Source organism: Neofelis nebulosa, chromosome 12, assembly GCF_028018385.1.
Source record: "Neofelis nebulosa isolate mNeoNeb1 chromosome 12, mNeoNeb1.pri, whole genome shotgun sequence".
In the NCBI taxonomy this organism is placed as follows: Eukaryota; Metazoa; Chordata; class Mammalia; order Carnivora; family Felidae; genus Neofelis; species Neofelis nebulosa.
Window position 1 is genome coordinate 69,678,144 of NC_080793.1, and position 27,393 is coordinate 69,705,536.

The 27,393-nt window shown below is 44.8% G+C and overlaps 1 protein-coding gene across 6 annotated transcripts in view; it reads right to left on the bottom strand.

Moving 5' to 3' along the window:
* Positions 1-21,218, bottom strand: part of NTRK2 (neurotrophic receptor tyrosine kinase 2) — a 338,116-nt gene extending 316,898 nt beyond the window's left edge. Inside the window, exons 1-4 of one of the 6 annotated variants that reach the window (XM_058695570.1) lie at positions 20,921-21,218; positions 20,270-20,390; positions 19,772-19,989; positions 18,729-19,302 (exon numbers count right to left, since the gene is read on the bottom strand). In XM_058695570.1, the coding sequence (XP_058551553.1) occupies positions 18,729-18,940 (212 nt within the window). In that variant the 5' untranslated portion in view covers positions 18,941-19,302; positions 19,772-19,989; positions 20,270-20,390; positions 20,921-21,218. The remainder of the gene's footprint in view (positions 1-18,728; positions 19,303-19,771; positions 19,990-20,269; positions 20,391-20,920) is intronic. The other 5 variants (XM_058695572.1, XM_058695573.1, XM_058695574.1 and 2 more) reach the window with 5 other exon arrangements.
* Positions 21,219-27,393: the final 6,175 nt, after the last annotated feature.

Below are 27,393 nucleotides of genomic sequence, written 5' to 3' on the forward strand. Positions count from 1 at the left end.
AAAAAATAAAATATATTGATCTTCTCCCCAGAAAACACTGGACTTATTAGCATAGCCTTCCACATAGTCTCAGGACTGGACCCCCGCCTACAAATTACATGACACGTAAGCCTTATAGGCTGACCAGAAGTCACAACAATTGCATGTGGTCTACATCTACATCCAGTCAACACAGGGTCCTTAGTTTTTTTACTTTTCTTATCAGCCACCAACTTTGCAAAAAGGGAAGATTTCCCATTTTACAATTCTGAATTTCCACATTCTCTTAAAAAAAAAAAAAAAAACAGAAACAAAGCTGATTTTCTGCCAAACTGGACTAGCATTTCTTCCTGGCAACAGTCAAGACGGGGTGAGGAACACTGTCCCTGGAGGTTTGGGGCACATGTCCAGTCGGTCACATTCCCGACTGATCTTGGCAATTTCACTGGCCTGTGGAAAGATCATATGACACCTGACTTAATTCTTGCTTGTAGTCTCCACTGAGATGTCAGGGCTCCAACTGCTCTCCTGCGTTGACAGGGCATCTCCACGCACAGACATCCCTACAAGGAGTCTCATCAAATAACATGACACAGAGGCCACAATAGAAGTACCTCACTTTTTAAAAAGAGTTACTTCTACCTATTCTGGAAGCTTTAGAAACTTCCTCTGTTGTTAAAAACTAAAATGGATACAAACATAGCCACGTATGATTTTATACTTGGTAGAGTGGTAAATACAATCCCCAGGAGAAGCAAGGGATGTGTTTTTTCCATATATATATATATATTTTTTTTCCTTCCAACTAATTTAATTTCTAATGTATATCTCCCATTGGGTCTCAGACCTCTGGAGTAGTCACATCAACGTACCACAGTAAATGGAAAGACAAGTAACTAAACAGGTACAGTGACACAGTTTCACCATATGAAATGAAGAGCCCCAGGATGGATATGGTCCAATAGCCAGAAAGAGGCTTAAGTGATAGTTAAGCTAAAATTTTTTAGGGGGTGGGTAACGTCTAACGTCGGCCAATATGAAACCACCAGACCCGAGAATCAGCTCACCGGGGGGCCTGGGCTGCACTCTGCAGCTAATTCATCCTGGCAGGCCCTCGAGGAGCCATCCCCCTTGGGGATGGGGGCACCCCAGGACCCTGAGCGGACTTGTCCTCTGGCTGGGAAGCCTTGTGGTCACACCTGCTCCTAACAGCTTCTCGACTAAAACCATCTCTGCTGTGCTCTGCGGGAGGAATTCTGAGGTCTCAGTGGAGCATCTAACCACGTTCTGGGGCCTTCAAAGGGCTAGTTCCCTGGCAGGCCTGGATGTGCCTGCTGGTACCACCCCAGCTCATCTTCATCCACGGACAGGGTGGCTTCCACCTGGATGAGCACGTAGGCCAGGCTGCTCCGTCTGTAAAAGGATGTCAGCCTCACCATCTGTTTGTCTGGTTTCCAAAGAGAATGGATCTGGCCTTAACCAGTACCAGAGATTAAAATTTTCCAGGCTCTGGTCAGAGGGGACAACTTCAAATCACCTGCAATCCAGCTTCTAGCAAAGCCTGGTTCAGCAAAGGGTACTGGGGATGGAGACTGAGCTCCTGCATTGTATCAGTTTTATAATTACAGCACTGGCATATTAAATTGGCGGGCCACGTTAGCTTCCTTGCAGAATTATGCCCTTGTCACCTCCAACCCCCCCCCCAACCGCCACTGGCTTCCTCAGTAAGGAGAAAATGAAATCTACTGATGCATTTTTCATAATAGCTGCAAATCACATCATTCATTGTCCTTGCAAAAGAAATTCCTTTCAGGACATAGTGCCAGACAAAGCTATGTTCCTGTGGAATTAGTAGGCATTCTCTTTACCAATAATGAGCTTCTCCTTTCACAGCCAGGAAGCTGAGAACAAACGTTGCACTCGGCTTCGGCGACCATGTCAACCATTTGAGTTAGTTGGGAGTCCCAGCCCCTATTTTCACTCTTTATCCCCTCCCTCTCATTTTTACCTTATTGTCCTTACGGTGTAAAATAATTATCGCCGGTTATTCAACTACTGATGATAAAGTGAATAATTGTGACATTTGTAACATTTCGTTTACTGCAAATCAGGTGGCCGCTAGGACCAATAGGACAAGACTTAGACAATTACCATGGAGTCATTTCAAGAGATAAATTAGTAAATAATTGCCTCCCCAGGTTGTTTTTAGGTTTCAGAATGACTGTTCACAAAATCTTCCTACAACTCCAATCCAACACATAAATTATCTTGTATTAAAAAAAAAAAAAAAAAAAAGTCTTTTCCTCTTTCCCAGTTATTCCGGGCCAACCAATGTTTCATTTTTGACTCGTGAAGAAGAACTTCCAATGATTAGCCCAGGCCTTAAGAATTTTAAGAAGTGTTCAAGTCAGCACTAATCACAACAGAACACAGTTCTGCAAGCTCTTGGCCTCGGGTCAGGTCAAATCATGCCATACGAAGAGCATTTTTGGAACTAATATTACTGCTCCAGCTTTAGGACAGATCAAGCACAGCACCGAGAAAAATGAGCATCAGGCATAACATCAAGAAAAGAGAATGTTTCAAGTGGTAAGATTTTAGGATCTCTGTGTGAAGGTCTGTTTTGATTTTGGCACAATTTTTCATCCAACATTTATAGGCTGTGGGAGTAAGGAGAGCAACACTTCCAATTTTATCGTCACTGGTTTCACTTTGCACGTTAACCTTTAGTCCATTTTTACAGAAGGTTAGAGATTACTTTCTTTGGAGTGAAACTACAAAGATGCTGCTTTTCTGAAAAGGGATCCCAGTCATAAGTGGCTGTGTAAGACGGCAATAAAGAGAAGCTATTTTGCAGAAAGGAAGTGTGAGTGCATCCAAAAATCCCAAACAAATCTCTCATAAAAACTTTAATCCAAGGATGGTATCACCATTCAAAAGGATGGATATTTCTGAGGTACTTACGGTAGTCAAATTCACAAGAGACCAAAAGCACAAGGGAGGTTGCCTGGAGCTGCGGGGGGGGGGGGGGGGGGGGTCGACGGGGTGGGAGTCTCGGAGATGGACAGGGTAATGGTTGTGCAACCTTGCGAATGAACTTATGCCACTGAAATATACCTGTCAAAAAATGGTTACCATAGTAAATTTCATGTTAGGTGAATTTCACCACAAGTTTTCAAAAGACATTTTGTAAAGGCTTTACAATTAAAGAATAAGAGAGACAGTTAAAAGAGAAAACGAATTACAAACTAACTGATAACCTCCAGACTCCAGGGGGCCTGTTACAAACAGCCTAATACATAAAATGGACCAAGACTCTGGAACAAAACAAAATTGCAGAACAAAGACCATGACCTGAATGACCTGTGGCTAAATCTGACCAGGGATTGCTCTGCACACAAATGGTCAATGTCCCAATCAGCTGAGTGTGCCAGGTCCCACACAGGAGAGTAATAGCAAACAAGCAAAAGGGAACCAACACCTTTTCACCTCTGCCCTCTTAACCCCAGCGCCTGCCCAGTTCCCCCCCACCCCAACCCCGCCAGGGCAGATTTTCCTACGGCCCCCAGCCCTACAGAGTTTACTCTCCTTCAGAACACAATCCAGCATAGCCGCGTCAAATAAAAACTAATAGCCAAGCTCTTACTATGTGTTAGGCACTGGTATGAACCTTTTACATGCGTCTGCTCATTTTAACTTCACAGAAATCTGATGAGAAATATTCTATTATTGTCCCCTTTTACAGATGGGAAAACTGAGACAAAGCTTTAGTAAATTATCCAAAGTAGCAGGGGCAGATCACCTTCACGGGGCGGGGGTCTCAACCCACCAAGCTATCCTGTCTCCCAACCAGCATCCCTCCCCTACACCAACACCCAAAGAAAATGAAAACTTAATTTGTCTTTCCTCCTATACACACAGCAATAGACATATTCAGTGATTTTTCAATTCACGAAAAGAAATAATGAGGAAAGGAACATTTTAGACATAGTTTTCAGAATCCCAGGATCTTCCTAGGGTGCCACTAAAAAATAATAATAATAATAATAATAATAATAATAATAATAATTCAGACATAATGAGCTGATTCTTCGAATACTATGTTCAGATTTAGACCTTTCAGGGGAAATTAAAAAAACTCTGTATGGGAAAGAGAGAAAGGTGGAAACTGATAGCTACTGGCATTTAGCAATCCCCATTAACTGCCAGGGACAGATCTGTGCACTCCTGGTCTGTCTGGGTCTGTGATAGCACAATGCTTATAATATGGTCAAGGGGCGGGGGATCTCTATGTGCTGTGCTTACTGGAAACATGGAGCTCGGTGCTGGAGAACTTCCCTGAAGAGAGGGAGCACAGCAGTGAGAGGAGCTGTCTGGATAGCCTGCCTACACCGCTACACAGCCCCAAGGCATAAGCACTGCGCCTCTATTCCAGACCATCACCACAGCCCAAACCTACGCTGATGCAGAGCTCAGACACCCAAGGCAGAGGCCCAGCCGGCACTTTCCCTTAGCTCTGGGCAGTGTCCAGGCACGTTAGTGGTCCTCTCTCTGGTGGTCCCTCCAGTCCAACTTCCTCCATATGAGGCAGTGAGTCTACAGGATGCTCCTACGCCTTTCCTTGCTGACTCAGTAGGATTCTGGAATTCCCTACCCAAAGACCCTGAATCTACTCCCAAAGCCTGTGCAGGCCTTTTCCACAGGCCTGTCCTCCTGATGGTGTGCACAACCCTAGGCACAGCAGTGTGTGGCTAGGGGGAGGTCCGAGGCTGCTGTCTGTGCTGGTGTAGATGGAGTTCAGACATGGAGGCTAGACTGTCTACAGGGCTTCAAGAGAGAAGGAAGGGGGTGACCAGACTGGGGACCCCCACTAATGCCTTTCAATGGGTCGTATAAATAGAAGCAGCTGGCTTAAGTCTTGTTACCCAAGACCCAGAAAAATGCCTGGTGGGGAGGACATGTTCAAAATATATTTGTTGACTGACTAATTGACTAAATAAATGAATGAGTTGATCAGTCAATCAACACATGTACGTACAAAGAGTTCAATGTTGACCTCCAGTCCAGCCATCCTTGGGAAAAGATGACTCTGTCAACAGGATATCTATTGTCCCCTGAGCTATACACAGACATAAGATACAATGAAAGGAAAGGAAAGATAGATTCCAAGGTAGACTGAGGGAAATCCAAGCCCAGGAGTGCCCTCAATGCACCAGAAGACATTCTTGATGGGTGAGAGAGCAATTTCAGGAAAGAATAAATGAAATGGCTAGTAAGTTAAATCCTAGAGGGTCACCCAGGCTTAGCAGCAGAGCCAGTGACTCAACCAAAACTAAGACATTTCTCATGAGAGTTAAACATTATGTGTGGGTTCCATAATGCTCACTCCTTTTTAAAAATTTAACTTTCAAAATACACACGGAGTCTGAACTATTTTCATTTGTATGTATATTATGAACATACTGCATCGTGTAAACATAAATAAATGGATGTTATTTATCTCAAGGGGGAATTATCTTTTTGGATTATTCAACACAATCTGTTCACCTATATACTTCCCCAGTCTATTTTTAAAAGCCTCCCAATCTCATATGTCTATCAGTTGTTTTATGATCAGTTTTGCAAACAACTATCAAAATTTCAAGATGCCTGATAGTGTTAATTATCATAAATATAAAGGAAGCCCCACGAAACATTCACAGGATTAGCCCAATGCACCTTGATTGCGATGGCACAAAAATGCATGTATCAGATGGTACATTAAACTGGGCCTGACACACTTCTCTTTTTACACTCCTGATGTCTGCAGTTCTTTAAGAAAAACGAACAGCTCTGGGCATCTGGGTAGCTCAGTCCGTTAAGCATCCAACTTCAGCTCAGGTCACAATCTCACAGTCTGTGGGTTTGACCCCCACATCAAGCTCTGTGCTGACAGCTCAGAGCCTGGAGTCTGCTTCAGATTCTGTGTCTCTCTCTGACCCTCCCTCTCTCTCTCTCTCTCTCTCTCTTTTTCTCTGTGCCCCTCCCCTGCCTGTGCTCTCTCTCAAAAATAAACGTTAAAAAATTTTCTTTTAAAAAGAAAGAAAAATGAACAGCCTCTACCATCCACGCTACAAGAAGGATAAATCACATCTGCAATCTCACACCAGAATCGCTTTGTGAGAGAACCCCCTCCATAAATGCAGTCACAGGGATAAGTGCAATTGAACCACAGGGATGGCCATTATTAGCCATTACACAACAGAAAAAGCACAAATCCTTCTCATTAGATCTATTTGTTTGCTGGAGATCAGATGTCCCTCGAACGATTCCTTTTCCCTGAATTTGCCTCTGGTGTTGAGCCGGCCTGTCGTGCCTCTCTGCTCATCCGCTTGCCCTCATCCTCCCATCTCTTCACTGTCCTTCCTTCCTGTTGGACACTCCCTCATCAAACCTCTGCCTTTCTTCCTTTCCAGCTAGCTATGCTATGTCTCTACAGTGAATTGATTTTTTTTTTTTTTTTACTGTGCATGAACCAACGATGTGCTATTTAATTCCAGAAAGGTTCCTTATTTCAACAAACATCTTAACCTGAGGACTTTAAAAAGTCATGTCTAGAAATTTCCCTGTTGATGGCCCAAAGAATAGCTAGTACATCTTCTTGTTTGGAATTCTCAGTGATAGATACGCGGAGGAGAGCACGCATGTGTGTATCCACGTGTGCGTGTGTGATGTGGAGGTCTGGGGCATGGTACTGGGCGCTGGGGAAGAGCGTGACCAAGTTCCACGTGGCCCTCGCCTTCAAGTAGCTAAGATTCTACTGGTGTGTACGGAAGGGTAGCCAGGCAAGCATTTATGTTGCTAAGTGACCTGTTCTGGGTTGGGAACCCAGGAGGTTTTAAAAGCACAAGGTGGGGACACAGCCCAGAGGCAGGGAGGCAGAGGAATTTAGCCAGAGACAGAAGGCAGGGGAAAGGTGTCCTAGGCAGAGAGTCTGGCCCGTGTGAAACCTGGGAGTCAAGTAAAAGTATAGCTCCATTAGGGGTACTGAAAGCCCTGAGAGGCTGGAGTGTCTCACTAAAGAAAGGGAAAAGCAAGAAATGAGGCTAGAGGATGCAGGGCTTTTAAGACTCATTAAGATTGTTTAAACATATCAATGTAACGCTATCTTAATTTAAAACACCAATATAGGGGCGCCTGTGCGGCCCAGGCGGTTAAGCGTCCAATTCTTGATTTTGGTTCAGGTCACGATCTCACAATTGGTGAGTTCGAGCCCTTTGTCAGGCTCTGCGTTGACAGTGTGAAGCCTGCTTGGGATTCTCTCTCTCTCTCTCTCTCTCTCTCTCTCTCTCCTCTCTCTCTGCCACCCCCCACTCACACTCTCATGCTCTCTCTCAAATATATATATATATATATATATATATATATATATATATATATACATATATCACCAATATAATGTGGGGAGAGCTAGGCAAGCAATTCCTACGGAAAAATCATCATACAAAAATAACTGAAAAGTCTGAAAGAAAAGACTAGCGAGTGAGACTAATACTTCAAATAGAAAAAAATAATAATATAAAGCTTCAGGAGACAAAAAGTTCAGTAATAAAAAATAGCCAGGCTGATTAACAGAATAAGATATACCTCCAAATGGCCTAAATCGTTAGTTGAAATTACTGACAGAACAGTAGAATTATATATCTACAGTGTCAGGAGACCTGATTGGCTGATCAGCTATCTTGAAAAAATAATAAAACACTTTTTGCTACCTCTCTCCTTACACTTTGAAAATCCAGATGGAGCCAAGCTTTAAATATAAAAGTATGAAGCAGCAAAAGACAATATGGAGTTATTTTATACTCTCAGAGAGGGGAAAACTTGCAGCCACATTTACAACATAGAAGCCATAAAGGAAATAATAAATTTTACTACAAAAAGAATTTAATTGTTTTACCAAAGGAAGAAGAAGAAGAAATACCAGAACCAACATCAGAAGACAAGCAAAACATCAGGCAACATACACATTTTCTTTTTGTTAAATAGGTCTTATGAATCCATTTTTTGAGAAGGCCACCCACCTAACAGAAAAAGAAAATAGCTAAGGATATGACAAACAGGGTTCACTGAAAAAGAAATCCAAATGACTTACTCCATGTAAAAAGACTTCCAACCTGGAACATAATTACAGAATTGTGAAATAAAACAGTGGTGAATACTATTGCCCAGGCAAAGGTCAAAAGGTTTGGTAACAAATAGTATTGGCTGAGTTGTAGAAAAACAGGTGCTTCCAGTTTGAATGGCAGAATGAAAGAGTGTCATCTCTTTGCAAGACGCCTCGGTCACTATCAAAGTCACAAACATCTTTGCAAATGTCTCTGCAGTTCAAATTCTAGGAATTTTCCTATCAATAAAATCATGCATGTGTATAAGAAGTTTGTAGACAAGGTTATTCAAAAGGAGGCTGGTTCAGTAAAGAGCAGCCTATTCATTCAATGGATTACTGTGTTGCTGTGAAAAAAACAAGATTGGTGTACATGTGCTGATACAGAAACATTTTCAAGATACAGCGTTAAGTAAATAAACACCAACATGCAGCACAGTGGGTATAGCATGCCTTCATCTGTGTATAAACAAACAACAAAAAAAAAGACATATATATGCACTCATGTATGTGAGTAGACTCTTTCTGGAAGCTGAGAGATTAGAGAGTTGGAGTCCGCAACAGAAGACTAACTTTTCATGACCCACTTCTCTGTACTGACTGCATTTCTTATCATGTTCATGTATTACTTTAAAAAAGCTAATTCCTGGGGCGCCTGGTCGGCTCAGTCACTTAAGTGTCCGACTTCAGGACATGATCTCACGGTTTGTGAGTTCGAGCTCCGCGTCAGGCTCTGTGCTGACAGCTCGGAGCCTGGAGCCTGCTTCCGATTCTATGTCTCCTTCTCTCTCTGCCCCTCCCCCCACTTGTGCTCTGTCTCTCTCTGTCTATCAAAAATAAATAAATGTAAAAAAAAAATGTTTTAAAGCTAATTCCTGGGGTTCCTGGTGGCTCAGTCAGTTAAGATTCTGACTCTTGATCTCAGCACAGGTCTTAAGGTTCCTGAGATCGAGCCCCACCTGGGGCTATGTGCCGACAGTGCAAGCCTGCTTGGGATTCTCTCTCTTTCTCTCTGAACCTCCCCCTCTCGTGCTCTCTTTCTCTCTCTCAAAATAAATAAATAAACTTAAAACAAAAAAAAAAGCTAATTGTTAATAAAATTTCATACAATAAAGTTAATGCATTTCAGCAAAAAGAGGTGTAAAAATCACTGTAAAGAATCTGAACGGTTCCCAGGCTTGAGCAAGCTTGGCTGAAAGCACTAACCTTTCCAAAGAAAAAATGTGTCACTCAGCATTGGTGCTGGGCAGTAAATGAAGGAGAGAAAAAGGAGTGTCCATCCAGGGGACACAGGTCCGGGCCAAAGTACTTCAAGTTCTGCATTCCCTTTGTGAAGGCGATCCCATTATGGAGATAGATGCCTTGGGCAAGCTTAGCTTAATGCCATTTAACATGTTAAATGCAAAATGAAGTGCCCTTGCTCTAATTCCAAGATCACCAAACAAGCTTCCAGTTATAATTTGTACTCCTTTACAGATCTACTGGTGTAGAAAACAACCTAATGCTGATCTGCGTATTTGGGTCCACATGATTGCTCTATGCCTTATTATATAGCAACGTAATGACGATCTGGATTGGTGTTTGGCTTTTTTTGTTTTTTTTCTTTGTTTTGTTTTGTTTTGTTTTGTTACTAAATAACAAAAACCAAACAACAACAACCAACTTTGGTCTTTAAGAGACATGAGGAGCCACAGGGCAGTTATAAGGTGTGACACCCTGGCACCTGGGTGGCTCAGTCAGTCAAGCATCTGACTTTAGATTTCAGCTCAGGTCATGATCTCGTGGTTCGTGAGTTTGAGCCCCATGTCAGGCTCTGTGCTGACAGCCTGGAGCCTGCTTGGGATTCTTGTCTCTCCCTCTCTCTCTGCCCCTTTATTAAAGAAATAAACTTTAAAAATTTAAAGAAAAAAAAAAGCTGTGACATAATGAGATCAGCATTTTACAAACACCACACCAGCACACATGGCACATGGGTAGAGAGTAAGCACGGCAGGGAGGAAGGTTCTGCAGCACTATAGGCAGAAAATGATGATTTTTTTCCCCCCACCAGAGACAGCTTACTCAACATGTACTGGTCCACCTGTACTTTTTAGTAATCACATCAACGAATCCACATGTTCGCGTCTGATCAGAACACCTGCCCTTTATATGCATGTTCTGATTTTTTCAGCTCCCCCGGTGGACAGGAGAGTGTGGATATGAAACCCACACCCCATCTCGCCGCCCAGGGCTCCTTCCAGTTATCCCAGGTACCTGCACGCTGCCACCTGTCCGGTTGTGTTAAGCTTGTCGCCCCAGGTTCAGTGGGAATGGTGATGGTCCACCCACAGGCCCTGCAACCCAAGATTTCTTGACAGCCCATTAAAAGGGCTTTGCGGCCAGGTGCCTGCCTGAGGGGGCGTGTGCGTGTACGTGTGCGTGAGCGTGCATGCGTGGTTGTTGGCCGCTGCGGGGGAAGGAAATGAGAACCACCACCGGAAACAGAAGGAGAAAGAAGAGTGACAAGGGGAAAAAGCCCAAGCAAGAAGGCAAGGCAAGCAGTCCAGGCGCAGAATCTTCCCCAACGCTGAGCCTGGGGTGGCAGCTGAGGTGCTCCGGAGTGAACCCGGGAGCAGACTAGAAACGTGTCGAGCCTTGCCCGAGAACACAGGGGCCACCCCAGTAGGCTCCCTCTCGCCCAGCACCGCCCGCCACTGCATACACGCTCACACATCAATCAACCGAGGCCTGCGATGGGAAGCGAGCAGGCAACGGTCAGAGAACTCGGCCACCGGTCCCTCTGCCACCCCGCAGGAAGGGACTCTGTGGCACATGCAGCGGACACAACTTTGGTGACCAAAACTGAAGTTCAGAAGAGCCTACCTACCTTTTTTAGACTGCATTCTCTTTCAGAGGCTAAAAACCAAAAGTCCACTGTCTTTTCATTTAAAATCACACTCCTGTAGCAACTGTCCCCAAATGCCTCACTGATTATTTTGTTTATGTTGAGAACTGATCACAGAGGACAGACACAACGGGTCTCTAGCCAAGGGAACCAAAGAACTAACCTCTTACTACTTCACTCAGGTCCTCATCCAGAGAAACCCAGAATGATTAAAACAAAATTAAAACTCTGGGTGGGGATGTAATGTAGGGCCCGGTGAGTACAGTTAATAATACCGTAGCGTCTATTTGAAAGTTACTAAGAGAATAGATCCTAAAAGTTCTCAAGAAAAATACGCATAACGATGTGTGGTGATGGATGCTAAACACACTTAGGGTGGTGATCTCTCCACGACACATGCAAATACCAAATCATTACATTGAACACCTGAAACCTGAAGTGTCAGTTCTATCTCAGCAGAAAAAGGGGGGGGGGGGGAAGTCCAGGTGGTCTAAAGAAGTAAATCCTCAATTATTAGGAAACTTGTACCATTCAAGATAATTAAGTCTGAAAGGACCACACCTGGTGCAGTTTTATACATGCACTTGTATCTTCACAGACACATAGACAAAGAGAGTCCTGGTATGGGTGTCTGTGCGTCTAGAGGATTGTTTGGATGTGAACATTCTAGGCAAGCATGGGGTATGGAACAGCAGTAGGTCTTTATCTGCAATAGAAAAGAGACTCTGGGGGCGCCTGGGTGGCTCGGTCGGTTGAGCGTCCAACTTCGGCTCAGGTCCTGGTCTCACAGTTTGTGGGTTTGAGCCCCCCGCCCCTCTGAGCTGTCAGCACAGAGCCCGGAGCCTGCTTCCGATTCTGTGTCTCCCCAGCTCTCTGCCCCTCCGCCGCTCACACTTTGTCTCGCTCTGTTTCTCAAAAATAGATAAATGTAAAAAGAAAAAAAATTTTTTTAAAAGAAAAGAGACTCTGGGTGGTGTGTGATTATTACCATCTTTATCTTATACTAGAAGATGCTGTATTCCCAAGGAATACACAAATCATTGATGTCTTGATAGTCTAACACATGGTGCAGGTAGAAATGGTGATGGACAGCAGGACAAAGACAGGGGGTGAAGCCCCACTCCACCTCCTTCCCACTGCCATGCCCTTTAACTTGTGACCTTTTATGTGAATCTCTACACTTGCCTCAAAATTGCTTGTGCTCTTGAGGCCAAATCTGGGCAAGTGGGGCTGAGCAGACAGAGGCCTAAACGAGACACTGGCTAAGATTCTATCCCGAATTGTATCCTGCTCCACCAGAGAGGGCTGGACAAGCCAGTCAACCTGACAGTCCCTCCGAGCGTCTCAAGACCTTCTCACCCACTTCAGACCTAAATAAGCAGATGTCTGGAGGGAGCCTTCCAGGTCCCTGGAGACAAACCTTGCCTGAATCCAGAGTTATGTCTCAGTGCAGGCCATGGACAACAGACAGAATGGTAGCAGAATGAATTCTAGATGGGAGTCGGCAATCCTTAAGCTTGCTCAATGGCTCAGTCATTGAGCTCAGCCATCAATCGGGTCAAAGAGAAGTCAGGGGCAAAAAAAAAAAAAAAGGGGCAGGAAAGAATAAGCATGCTCTGGCCACAGGTCTTTCATAGGCGCTAAGACAGACTTTGTATAAAGGGCTGCGGGGTCCTCCACTTATAACCACCCTTGACTGTGGCCAAGACTCCCAGGGCAGCAACTTTCATTCTGCAGCGTGTGCTCTGCCCTCCTTCCACACCCAACCTGCCAAGATGGGTTAGCATCCCTCACTGCTGCCAATTCATGAAGGCTCTTCTCCGCAGCTGGACTTTCGTGTATGAATTGCTTACAGATGAGGAAGGCTTGAAATTTAAAAAAACAAAAACAAAACACAGTCATCTAAACAGAAAATGCATTTCTTCCCATGTGAAGATGAGGCCATTGCTTTGGGATCGACAGCTCACACACTTTTTAATTGCTCTGTCTCTAGTAGAGACAGCTTTGCACAGACTTGGCTAGACTATGCTTCTCTTCACATCTCTGACACTTTCTCAAATGGTGGGCTGGGGTTAGGTTCAATCAAGGGTGCAGAAGAGAAGGGAGGTCCACCAAAGTAAAGGCCACGGCACTTCCTTTGGACGCTGGGGGAAGGATCTTCCGGACCCACGATGTCTTTAACATATCATGGCCTTAGACTCTTCACTGGCTTGGTTTGTGCTGAGAGCGCCAGAGCAGAGCATTCCTGGGACCCTTCTCCTTCTGTGGTACCAATTCTGAGTGACCCTGTGTGTGACCTTGGACTCAGCAGCCCAGCGCTAACATGCGACCAGTCTTATTAGCGGCTCACATTTGAAGAGACATGCTTTGGGGAATTGAGAGCAGACACCAACACATGCACGTGTGACAGTGTCACCAAAGGCCATCAGATTCTCACATGACCCTTCACTTCATAACCGATGTATAAACCACATTATCTCTGCCACTGGAGCTTCATGAACTTCAGGGCCAGGAGACACTTGTCTGAGCACTGAATCCAAAACCCTCAGTTTACATCTGACAGGCTCAAGCCCAGATAGTAAGGGGCTGCTTCAAGATCAGGTCACTGCTGACTCCAACTCTCTGTGATATTCGGGTCTTTAAATAAACAAACAAACAAACAAACACTCAGTACCTACTGAGTTAACCACTCAGTACCTATGCATGACTTTTCTTCCCAGGTTTATAACCCTCACAAGCACTCACTCCTATATCTTCCAGATCAATATTTACTGACTCCCCAGTCCCTTTGACAGCCCAGAGACCAAAGTGGTAAGAAGGCACCCTGATTATGTGAGATCTTTGCCTTCTTTAATGGAGATCGATCAGCAATCAAATGTAGGGTGGAAATTATCAGGCTACTGCAGGGCTCAGACCCCTGCCACCTGGGGGTGGGATTTGTGTTTTAAACCAGTTAGACCAAGTAGATTATGAAAATGGTCAATCGGCTATTAACCCAAGGTTCAGTTTTTTCCTCTGCCTTTCTCTCTCTCACACATACCAAATGAGGAAAACATGTGCCCTTCTAAATGATCTCTCCCAAAAAATCATCCAGTGGATTTATAAACATCAAGAGGAACCAGAATTTGGCATCGCACCAAGGGGCAGCAGGTTCAATGCCGCATTCCACCCTATGGTGTTTGAAGCCACAAGGAGCTCTCTAGAGAAGTGGTAAGTTAGTCTGGAGGGTTGAATGTCAGCGTGTGGCACTCAATAGTGGTTTAATAGTGTTTCTTTCCCTAACAACCAAGATGAGCAATGAGTTAAAACATGGCACTTGCTTCGTACCAAAGGCAAAAAAAAAAAAAAAAAAAAAAATCAAAAACAAAAACAGAAACATACAGAAAGGAAAAGAACAAAAAAAGAAAGGAATTCCCCTTCCCCAACTGAACAAAAACTCTAGGTTTTATACTCTGACGACCCAGATATAGTCAAAGAGATCATACAGAATGTTCCTAGGGAGAAAGAGACCTCAATTCTTAGCTGTCCGGCCAACTTTTCAGCTTAGAAAAACGTCTTTACAAGGCAATATTGAAGCAGACACAAACAGAGGTTTATGGGATAGAAACAGTGAAAGATTTTAAACAGAACTAAACTCAGCTCTGGGGAACTGTGACCACATTATCTCAACTTCCCATTACTTGCTTGTAATAACACATAACCCAGGCCCTTCCCTTCACTCGAGTACTCTGGATTCCCATAAGGAAATATCACTTTTCGGAGAAGAAAAAAAAAATCAAACACATTTTCCTGTATAGTCAATGAGAGGTGATGGGGGGGGGCAGAGGGAGAGAAAGTAGGGTCAGGAAGGTCAAGGCACTTTTCAATTGTTTTACCCAATGTAAGAAAAACCTCCTTAACGCAGAGATTGAAGATATGAAACTAAGAAGGCTCCACATTGTCTTGCTGGGGTGAATTCTGTAAGTACCTTCACTGGGAAGACAGTGCGTTTTCAACTGCTGCTTGCAAGTTGTGTTAAATAATGAATGATGTAAATTAGAATGCCTTATTTATTAACAAGTCCAGTGTGGCTTATGTAACCACACTCAAAACTTACTCTGTGGCCCTTAAATGCGCGGAAAGCACAATCCAAAGTTCTAGAACCCCCTGTGGAGGGGCTGAGAGGTAAACATCAGACTAATAAAAACTGATGCCTGTCACTGAATGCTTGCGAATGCCAGGATTCTTGTTTTTAGTGCAATTAATTGCGGTGGAAAAGCTTACTAAGGTGAGGGGGCCAAAATCAATGTATTAATGACATAACATTACAGTCACTTAACCAAGCCAACAATTTATTGCACATAGAGGCTCTGGCAGCAGAAGCTGCAAATTCTATTTATGTTGCACTAAGAGGAAAAATGTTAGACTTGTCTCCAAATATGACCCCCAAATCAGAAACTAACACCCAAGAAATTCAGGAAAAAAGGCCATCACTGATGTCTATAAAATATAAGCAATATAAGAATGCATGCCCCCCTTTCACGACCATGTAAATGTACTTAGCACTCAACACCAGTGAATGTTACATTTAAAATGATTAAGGTGGCAAATTTTGTTTTAGGTGTTTTTGACCACAATAAAAATAGAAAAGTATGATCTGTTTTAACCGTGCCTTTTATCACTTGGGTGAGACACAACTTGTCCTTTAGAGAGCATTTTCGCACTCGATACTACAGAGACCTCAATGGCCAGTTACATAATTCCAACAGTAGGCTTTACTCTTGAATTCCACTTCTGTGCAGCAATGGTACTGTTTTTAAGTTTAATCTAGCGCTGCTTTGGGATAACCATCTCAGAGTAAGAGAAGCTGGCACCTAGCAGCTGTGTGATCCTGGGCAGGTGTGATGCATCTCTACAGACAGGGAGAGGGATCCAGATATCGTGTCGATGGGTAAAGAGTACGAGACAGACACTATGCTAGGAGAATTTTTGATAAAACAGGCTCAAACAATGACTCTAAAACGAAATGTCAGGTAGGCCTAAAATATGCACGTAGAAACAAAAAATAAAATCCCATGCATATGGTTTTAGAATGTTCTACCAATGGGCTCTCTCTGAACCCTAAAAAAGCACAGTGGGGTAATTTCCCCGAAATATATAGACATTGAGTGATATACCGTTTTTAAGTGATACAGTAAACCGTGGCTTCAGCAAGTTCTAATTAGTTTACTTACATTTTCCCTATTTAAAAAACTAGAAACATAAAATTTCAGCTAAGCACCATTAAACTGGAACTTTAAAACAGGTTATTTCAGGAATACCATTGGATCTAATAACAAAGTAAAAAAAAAAAGTGTAATTTGGTTCCAACTGGAGCTGGTATCCACTGGCCAAGAATTTAAAAGCTGTTCAAGCAAATATTACTACGTAAGAAAAAGAGCCAGATGGAGTCATATATGGATGACAGTGAAGCAAGTCCATTTCGATATCAAAACAGCAGAACTCAAAATAATTATACAAAGTGCTTCCCAAACAAGGGTTTCGATACATTTTACAGGACATCAGGGAACAAACTGGCTGGGCTCAAACAAAGCTGAGGGACAGAGCTGAGATACGGACTTTTTCTCAGAACGCACATCTACCAGCCCCATTACTGTCACTAAGGAGCGTAAATTCTCCATCCCAAACACTCACCCTACACACCTCCCAACTCTCACTCTCGATGGATCTTCACATCAAAAGAAAAAAAAAAATAACAGTAGAAATGAAGAGCGCCACTGAACGAATAACTGACAAACACTTTAGTAAATAAAAAAAAAAAAGAATCAATTTTTTTAAAGCCGGAAAATAGGAACCCGCCATCAGCTATAAAAGAAACAACAGCAATTAGCAATTGTGAGAACTGATATAAGAAAACTCAACTCAAGTCCACTGATTGCATAAATACCAGGCAGCCAAGACCATGAAGGTTTAAATGATATTTTTTTTTAATTTAAAGAGTTTTATTTTCCTTTTCTCCGATGATGGCTTTAAAAATATTAAAGTGGAAAAAAATGTTACAGTGAAAATGATGGGCCCTATCTCCTATCCTTCTTCATTATACATGCATCCTCTAATACAGAATTTAAAAACAACAAAACAAGACGTCTGACTGTATCAAGGCACACTCCCCCTGGTCTCAAAATAGTCCGAAGGGCTCTGAATTCCATGTGGCTTCCTCCATCTGACTGCTGACATCTCATCTCGTGAAAGAGACACAGATCCTGATAAAAGGCCACAGACACTTTGACCAGGCGAAGGAGGGCCAGCACAGTTGGGGCCCTACACACCCTCTCCAGCACTGCCTGCTCCAATCCTTGCCAAAAAAAAAAAAAAAAAAAAAAAAATCCCAGCATCCTGGATGCAGCCTGACAGTTGGTCGCTCCCAGCACATCTCAGCTCTGCTAGGCCTGCACAGTCCCCTCTGTGCTGTTGTCATTTCCTTCTGCCCTAGCCTTATAACGTGAGCATCACCAGCAGAACGAACAACAGAGGCCAGGAAGGTCTCTTACTTACATTAAAAAACAGGTTATCTCAGTCAACTACGTTGGCAGAAACCAGGCGTGCGTTTTCTGGGGAGGAAAAAAAGCATGCGCACTCGCCAACCGGAAGGCCACAGCCCAAGCCCTACTTTTTGCGCTGCCTATCTTAACATCAAACACACCATAAGGAAAACTGGGAGAAACTTTGCCTTACAATCCTCCGCATGAATGAATAAAATCCCATGCCAGTGAAATACCGGTAATGGCATCCCCCTTGTGGGGGAAGGTACACCTCTAGGAGAGGTGACAGGGAAATGCTGGAGAAAGCACTGGTGAATCCCCACTTGGTAATGTACTTGTCACAGGGAGGACCGAAATATACAATTCTGCTTCCGCATCAGCCAAGGGGCAAGCTCAAACATGCCCAGGGGCATAGGGGTCCCTCCCAAAGTACTACACCCTGCTTTATCATCCAACCTGGTCCCGGGATACTATTCAATAGGCAATTAAGATTTATAATCCAAATGGTCTCAAAATTTTATCTCTGGGAAGTCAGGTCCAAATTAAATCAGACGAGGCTTTTAGGCTTCCCACGAGCACATTTTCCCTTTCAAGAGAGCACATTTCAACACTCAGAACTTCTTCTCTTACAGACCATTTTCAGGGCCAGCTCTGGCTCCCATCTCCTAAGCCATATCTGATACACAAAATGAAAAAGGAACTTGGTGAACTCCAAACCTCAGAGAAAGATGTTAAGGGGGAGACTCTGAGCTCCTTCAACAGATTTCAAAAAGTTCATTATTTTTAACCCTCCCCCCTCCAGTAAATATTACTGGAACTTCTCTTAATACAACATACACATAGCACCTTATGAAACAAAAATATCCAAAACTAAGTTACTGCATACGGAAAACCTATAAAGCACACCCAGCAGGGCTTTGAAATACAGTGTATAAGGAATCCCTTCCCGCAAAGAATATATATATTTATGTTATTGACACATACAGTATACTTAAAACTTATTTTCAACTGTCCACTTCTCCCCGCGTTAGCAGCCCCAAGCCCGAGATACAGGTAACCGACAGATGGCCCAGCCCTGCATCTCCGATGTCTGACTTCTCCCCAGACTTCAGAAAACATCCATGCCCCGACAGACACGTCTGGCCAGCCCCAGCCCGAGGTACCAGGAGAGAAGGAAGGAGAAAGAGCACCGGTAACTCACATGTCGGTGATGTTCTCAGGGTCTGCACTATTAGGCTCCAACCTCGGAAACGCCACGATGCCCGGAGAAGGGTCGCTGCACCAGATCCGAGAGGCGGTGCACTTGCAGGACGTGGGACAGGCGAGAGCGGCCCTCCAGAAGCCCACAACCAGCCAGCAGAAGCCCCAGAGCCGCGCCATGGCGGGTCCATGCCACCTCGTCCAGGACGACATCCCCAGCCTCCAGTGCCAGCCCGAGTCAGACTGAGTACGTGTCCCCGCGCTGCACCGGCCGGCTTCCCCTGCCCCTGCTGGGCGGCCTGTGCCGCGCTCGCCGCTCCCTCGCCCCGGTGTTTGTAGCGGGCGCGCAGAGCCTACAGTGGCCGGGGCTGAGCGTGTCCTGGCGGGCGGCACCGTTCACAGTGGCCGGGGCATCTCTGGCCGCCTCACAGGGGGCGCTACCGCCGCTCGGAGCTCCGCGGCGGCCGCCGCTGCATGGCCCGGCGCGCCGAGCACCGGCCGGCGGCGCTGCCGGCACTCCCCGGGACGCAGGCTTCTTGCTAGACGCGCACTGGAATCCGGGACGCACCTCGGGGCTGAGAACAAACAGACACGCGTTAAGACTGAGGGCAGGACCCCTTACGAAAGCGCGCTCGCGGCACCCCCACCCTGACCCCAGCCAGGGGATTGTGGATGGATGAATGCCCAGCTCCGGCCCCAGAAATCAACTCGCCCCTCGATGGCACTGACGCCGCCGGGGCCACCGATGTGCCTCCGCCTCTCTCCAAGCCCGAGGTCGAGGGAGGGGAGATAGGGCAAGGGTTCCCGAGACAGGATTCCATGGCCCAGGCCGGGCGAAGGACCCTTGAATGGGGGACGCGGAGATTGCCGGCGGCGATGGCTCCGCGACGGGGCCCCCAATGATGCTGCAGAATCCGCCTCGGCCGCTGGGCGCAGGGGGCGCGGGCAGGTGGCGCGGCGCGTCCCACCTGGGGAGCCTCCGCGGCAGCCCCGGGGGGGACAGCGAGGGCCGAGACGCCGGAGGGCACCGTCCGCGCTGCTCACCCGGGCTCCGGCGCCTACCGCCCGCCGGCGGCGCCTGGGTGCAGGCTCCTCCTGCCGCTGGGCACTGAGCGCGGAGAGCGCGAGCGAAGGAGCGAACGAGGCTCCTGCTCCAACCCAATTCCGGGAGCCGCCGCCGCCGCCGCCGCCGCCTCTGCTACTGCTGGCGAAGTGACGTGAGGGCTGACGCAGAGCAGGGGCAGAAACTCCAGAAAATTAGTCTGAAATCCAAAAACACACACGCTCATACACACACAAACCCATAACACCCTCCAGACAAAAGCAACAGGGAGGGGAGGGGAATCTGGGGGCGAGCGGGGAGGAGGGAAGCATCGGTGCCACTGGCCGGGAGCAGACAGCAGCAGCATGTGGGAGTTCATACACGCGCACACACGCACACATCCTGGCCGGGTAGACACGCGCCTGTGTGTGTGTGTGTGTGTGTGTGTGTGTGTGTGCGCGCGCGCGCGCGCTGTATGTGTGTGCATTGAGATCAGGTACCTCCGAGATGGACCGTTCCACCGCTCGACGCCTCTCTTCCCTAATTCACACGGCGGTCTCTTCTACAATCGCAGTAGAGGCTGTCTCCTTTTTTGAAATGGAAACCGGGCTCGGTTCAGCTCTGAAAAATGCGCTGATTCTTATTATAGGAATCCACCCTCCCCTCTCCCTCCCCGCTGCGTTCTCCTTTCCCATCCTGCCTAAAAGGGAGGGCGAGCTAGCCTAAAAATAAATAAATATTGTAAACACCAAAACGTGTTCAGCATTGGTAACCAAGGATAACCGCCCCCATTCCGGGCCATCTATTTGGGAATCCGTGGTTTTGGAGGGTCTTCCTGTTGGTGCTTTTGCAGAGGGAGGGGAGTCTCCAAATGCAACTCTAGCTCTCTAAGTGGGTCTTTTTCCCGCTGTGTTCCGGCATCACACGCCCGGGAAACAGAGACATGTGAGGGGAAGGGAGCGCGCCTGACGCGTATTGGGTTCCCTAAATGCGCGGCAGCAACCCTGGCCTGTCCGATGTGTGGCGCCGCCTCATTTTCTCTCATCTTTCAGCCTGGCGGTATGCAGCCGTTCCCAGATCGTCGCTTCACTCCCCGCGATGCCCACCCCTCCCCCCGCGGGGCACCCCGAGCCCTCGCTCCCCTGCCGTACCTTGCGCGTTTTCGTGTGTGCGCGGGTGTGCGCGAACGCGTGCACTGCGCCCGGGCTGCCCAGAGCACGACAGGCATCCAGCTACCGGCAACCCCGGCGCGGGCAGAGCCTCGGGGTCTCACTAGGGACAAACGAGGCGATCCGGGAGGGTCGGGTGACAAACCGTAACTGCTCTGCGGGTGCAGTTAAATGATGGCTGCGGGGCATTCGCAAGCCTTGTCTGAGAATCCGTCTTCCCATTTGCGGCTCCGAGTCTATTTTTCCGCAGTCATTTAAAAGGGAACTGGGAAAATGCACCGCAGTGCCTGACACTTCCGAGGGCTCTGGTGCCCCCGCGCGGGGAGAGAGCGCCCCGCACGTTCGGGAGCACCAACCCACTCCAGCGGCCCCGGCGGGCACTGCGCTGGGGGCGCGCTCTGGCGCCAGATGCGCAACCAGCGGCGCCCCACGCGTGCGCGCCCCTGCCCGGCCGGCGCACTGCTCTCCCGGCCTCGTCGGGCTCCTGCCCGGTAAAAAAAAAAAAGGCGGGTAGCTCTTAGCGCCAGAAAGGGCGTCCGGATGGGATCTTGTTCAAAAGATAAGAACGGTCACGGATCTGCTGGCAGAGGCTGGGGGTGGGAAGGATCCAGAAACCCGAACGTCAAGGTTAATGCTTACATCTTGGTGATGCCTTAAATATTACAAGGGAACGGAAAACATCTAGTGGGGCTTCTGTACAAACCCAGGGCGCTGAGTGTAATCGCGGGAATCCTCCTTCAGCTCCCGGAAAATCTCGCTGCAGGGCCAGAAGACAAGGCCGGCGGGTCTACCTCTCTCCACCATCAGTCAGCTGTGACACGCGTCCTGTGGCGAAGCGCCAGGCTGAAGTTCATTTCTCAGCTCGCCCACCGCCCCCCACCCCCCCAACCCCCGCCCCTTGCGGGGTAAGGACGTGTCAAGGAAGGAAAACCAAGGGCAAAATTGTCTTGGCCCAGGACACACAGTAACACTCTCCCGCCTACCTTGCCAGTGCCTTTAACGGAGCTGGCCTTGCGGAACACCTGCGGGAGGCTGTATATCTAATTATCCGAGTCTCTCTGACACCCCCACCGTCATCCCATTTTTTCAGAAATGGCCCATTTGCACCCTAGTGGCTGCAAAGTGTAATGCAGCAGCCAAAGGACGGGCGGTTTCGGAGTGGTTTGCAGACCAGATTCTAATTACGTTGCAATATTTTTAGAATGTGTGTTGTAATATATATACTATTATATTTAGATCCCAAATATACCCCACTGACTATCTTCCACTTGAAATTAGAACTGGCTGCCCCACTTCTAACGACACTTCTGCTCTGTTTCTTCCATGTTACTTACCATTTTTTAACAGATCATTTACCTATGTGTTATATTTATTGTTTATTGTGATTCTCCCAGTGGGATGTAAACTACGTGAAGGCAGGGATCTTTATTTTTTTCATTGATATATCTGAAGGACATAGTATTAAAATATATGTGTGTGTCTGTCAAAATGGCTAAAATTAACAGCTCAGGCAACAACAGATGTTGGCAAGAACCCTGGAAAGGGGAACACTTTTGCACTGCTTGTGGGAATGCAAACTGGTGCAGTCACTCTGGAAAACAGTATGGAGGTTCCTCAAAAAATTAAAATTAGAACTACCCTATGACCCAGCAATTGCACCACTAGGTATTTATCCAAAGGATACAAGTATGCTGATTTGTAGGGGCACATGGTCCCCAATGTTTACAGCAGCATTATTGCCAATAGCCAAAGTATAGAAAGAGCCCAAATGTCCATCAACCGATGAATGGATAAAGAAGATGTGGTATATTATATATATATACCATATATATATATATATATATATATATATATATATATAAAATACCACATATATATATACACACACACATATATATATACCACATATATATATATACACATACACACATATGTATATATATATATATATATATATATATATATATATATATATATATAATGGAGTATTACCTGGCAATCAAAAAGAATGAAATCTTGCCATTTGCAACAACGTGGATGGAACCAGAGTGAATTATGCTAAGCAAAATAAGTCAGAAAAAGACAAATATCATATGATTTCACTCGTGTGTGGAATTTAAGATACACAACAGGTGAACATAAGGGAAGAAAAGTAAAAATAATATACAAACGGAGAGGGAGACAAACCATAAGAGACTCTCAAATACAGAGAAACAACAGGGTTGCTGGTAGGGTGGTGGATGGGGGGGATGGGCTAAAGGGGTGAGGGGCATGAAGGAGGACATTTGTTGGGTGTTACATGTAAATGATGAATCACTAAATTCTATTCCTGAAATCATTATTACACTATATGTTAACTAACTTGGATTTCAGTTAAAAAAAAAAAGTAAAAACTTAAAAAATAAATGGACAAAGTAAAATAAATAAAATAAAATAAAATAAAATAAAATAAAATAAAATGGTGGTCTACAGACCAACTCCATCAACATGATTCAAGAGCTTGTTAGAAGTGGAGAATTTCAGGACCCACTCTAGAACCCGGGATTTAGAATATGTATTTTAACAGGATCAAGTTGATAAGTACTCATCCACTTGATCTCTATGATCTTTCCAATTTCTGAAATGTTATGAATTTTGAACATTTAACTGTAACATATTCTTTTTATAATTCTATAATCAAGTGAGTGAATACAGTTTTGGAAGCTGACTAAAAAAATAAAAAATAAAATAAAATATGTGTGTGTGTTTAATGAATAAACGAAATAAGCTAAAGTTGAGATTCCTCAAACGAGCGCTCTACACTCCCCCTTTCTTCACCTACAACCCTGCAAGTCAGTCTGAATGACTCCTCCTGGAGGGTCTCCCCGCCATTATCAGAATCTCTGAATTGTCTCTGTGTTATTCCCACTCTTAGCACTTCTGGAAGTCTGACTTTTGACCTCTTCTATTAGCCAGAAAGGTTCCAGCACTGGGCCAGGGAGGGACTCCCTCTCATCCATGCTGGTAACTCGACATTATCAGGCACAGTATCTGGAACACACTGGCCGATCAAAAACTATCTCTCGATTGATAGAATTATGGATATATCTCAATTTTAAGACCTGCCAGAGCTTTCACAGACATTTCAGGGGTTCTCAGACCATGGCTTTGTCAGAGCTGGATATTTTCACAGATGGACAACCACTTTGGAAACAAAGAAGAGTTTCTCAAAAAGTGAAGCATATATCTACCATGTGACCCAGCCATTTCACTTCTATGTATTTACAAGAGAGAAATCAAAGCCTCTGTCCGTATAAAGACTCCTATGTCAGTGCTCATAGCAGCTTTATTTGTACAGGTGAAACCCTGGAAACAATCCAAGTATTTATCAACAGGAGAATCAGTGAACAAATTGTGGCATACCTACACCACGGAAGGCTACTCAGCAATGAAAAAAATATATATATATTGATACCTTCAGCCATATGGATGAATCCCAAAATAATTATGCTGAGTGGAAGAAGCCAGACAAAAAGGAATACATACTGTATGATCCAGTTTTTATAAAAACTATAGAAAATGTAAACTACCGTGACAGAAAGGAAATTGGTAACTGCTGATAAGAGGGACAAAAAGAGCAGGGAGGGGACATGGGGAGCAGTGACTCCGGAACAAGGAAGTTTTGAGGATGATGGATATATTTATTATCTTGATTATGGTGGTGGTTTCCATATTACCAAGTTGCATGTTTAAATATGTCTATTATATGTTATTCGATAATGCCATTTTAAAAAGCAAGAAAGAAAGAGGGGCGCCTAGGTGGCTCAATCAGTTAAGCATCCGACTCTTGATTTCAGCTCAGGTCACAATCTCATAGTTTGTGAGTTCAAACCCCGCGTAGGGCTCTGAGCTGGCAGCATGGAGCCTGCTGGGGACTCTCTCTCTCTTTCTCTTTCTCTGTTCCTCTCCCACTTGCTCACTCTCTTTCGAAATAAATAAATTTTTAAAACTTTATAAAAAAGTAAGAAACAAACCCTGCCCTACATCCTCCTATCATCAGCTTCTTGTTCCCATTGGAATGCTGTTAGAACTTCCCAATTTAGGGATCTATTATAATGTTTGGAGGTTTTTTTAAATAAAATCAGAATCTGTAATGTTCTAATATTAGAAGGACCTACTATGTAATACCTTTTACATCCTGGAAAAAGATTGGGGAAACCATTATTTGAAAGATGGGAGAGATAGTAGCCTGCATCTAAAAATAGCTTGGATGTTCATCAGTAGGAGAACAACTCAATAAATTATACTTCCATTCTTAGGCATGATCTACCTAATTAAAAATGAATTAAACTCAGGGAGTCTGGGTGGCTCAGTCTATTAAACGACCGATTTCAGCTCAGGTCATGATCTCGCGGTTCGTGAGTTCGGAGCCCCGCGTCGGGCTCTGTGCTGACAGCTCAGGGCCCGGATCCTGCTTCAGATTCTGTGTCTCCCTCTCTCTCTGCCCATCCCACACTCGTGCTTTGTCTCTCTGTCGAAAATAAGTAAACATTAAAAAAAATATTTGTGAAAAAAAAAAGCTAAACTCTATACCTTAACCTGGAGGCATGTCCACAGTATATTAAGTGAATAATGCAAGTTGCAGGGCAATATGAAGTCTACAGAGCCTATGAATATGAGCCTACAGAGAAAGCCAATGTTTGTGAATGTGTATGGAGGAACAAAGTCGGAGAAGCATTTACACCAAGCACATCAGTAACCTAGAGGGACTGGAGAGGTTGTTTGGAGGAAAAGCACAGACCAGAAAACTTGTGAAACGGTTCTTTGGCACTAATAACCTCCTTACACACAACATGACTTCTTTCATCACCTCTTCCTCTTTTTATTGAGGCTTTGCCCCTCAATCCAGAGTTATCCTGCTTCCAAGTTCCCTCCCTTTGGTGGCAAACAATTGAATGTAAATGTTTACGATCTAAATAATGTTCACCACTGGATGTTTTGCCTCCCCAAGGGTATCTGTATGTTAGAGGACACTGAGGAGAAGACATAATCCCAAAGGTACCATGCCATCCACAAATGGGGGAGTCTTTGGGGACCGAGGACCCTCAGCGCAGGCCACAATGGAACCAGAGATGTCTACTCATGATCAGCCCCACACATGCTCCCTCTCACTTGCCTCTTCTGTTGTTCAGAAAGTTTCCAACTGTTTCCTATCCCAAATTCTCCATCTCGGAGTTAGGGTCTCACTTTTCCCCCTGCCTGCCCAAATAGTCTAAGAATCACAAACTGCCCTGTCACTCTGAACCCTCATCCTGTCCTCCAATTTTAGGAAGGCACTTCCTGTCCTCCCTTTGTCCCAACCTTCCACTTTTAACTCTTAGTCATACCTTTAGCACACACTAAATCTGCACAGACTTATAGGGCTTTTACAAACAGCTAAAAAGAAGAGAGCATAAGGAGAAAATTGTACAGAGCCTCAGGAAATTGCAGTCACGTACACCTGGATGACCCTGAAATCTAAGTTTTAATTATTGATCTAAGTCTCGTGGTAAGCTCCTATTTCCCAGTATATGTCAAGAGTCTTATATCAATAGTCATACAAGGGAGTTCACTTATTCCTCAATAAAAAGTCATGGTATGCCTTTTCTATGCCACCCAGCCGAGATTTACTGAGGTAGGCAAATGTTCCCATTTCCAACTCAGCTGACAATTACAATCCATGAACAGATCAGTGTTTATGGCCACATCACCCTTAGAGTTAAGCTACAAGCATTCAATCATATCAGACTTCTACAGTTTATTAGCTAAATGTTCTTACAAATGGAGTAGCCACTCAGTATGTTTTTGACCAATATCTTTTGAGACCCATGCTGTCCAACATGGTAGCTGACAGCCTGCACAGCTCGTGAGTGTACTTGAAATATGGCCAGTCTAAAATGAAATGTGCTACATGTAAAATCCACACACAGTGTAAATGTGCTACGAGTAAAATCCACACTTTCTTAATAAGAAAAATGCAAAATAGCTCATTAATAATTTTGTATTTTTTGTGTTGAAATGGTAATATTTTGGACTTATTAGGATTTATTGTGTATTTGGATTTAATATACAATAAAATTAATTTCATCTATTCCTTTTTACTCTTTATAATGTGGAGTACTTTTTACTTTTGTTTTTAAAAATTACCAACTCAAAAAAAAGGTATCAATTAAACACTTATCTTTCCTAAAAGCCCCATTGTTGTTATTTTTGACTCAGTGATCTAGATCATTGGGTCTCTTTGAGTCTTCTGTGTAATCTTTTAAAACCCTGAATCTGCCATCCAACATTTCAGCTGTTCCTCCTATATTTTTTTCACCTGCAGATCTAATATGTGTGCTTCATGCATTCCTTTAAGTCATTGATAAAAAATATTTAACATGACATGTTGAGACATTCAACTGGAGACATTATCTAGGCTGACATTCATTCCTTAA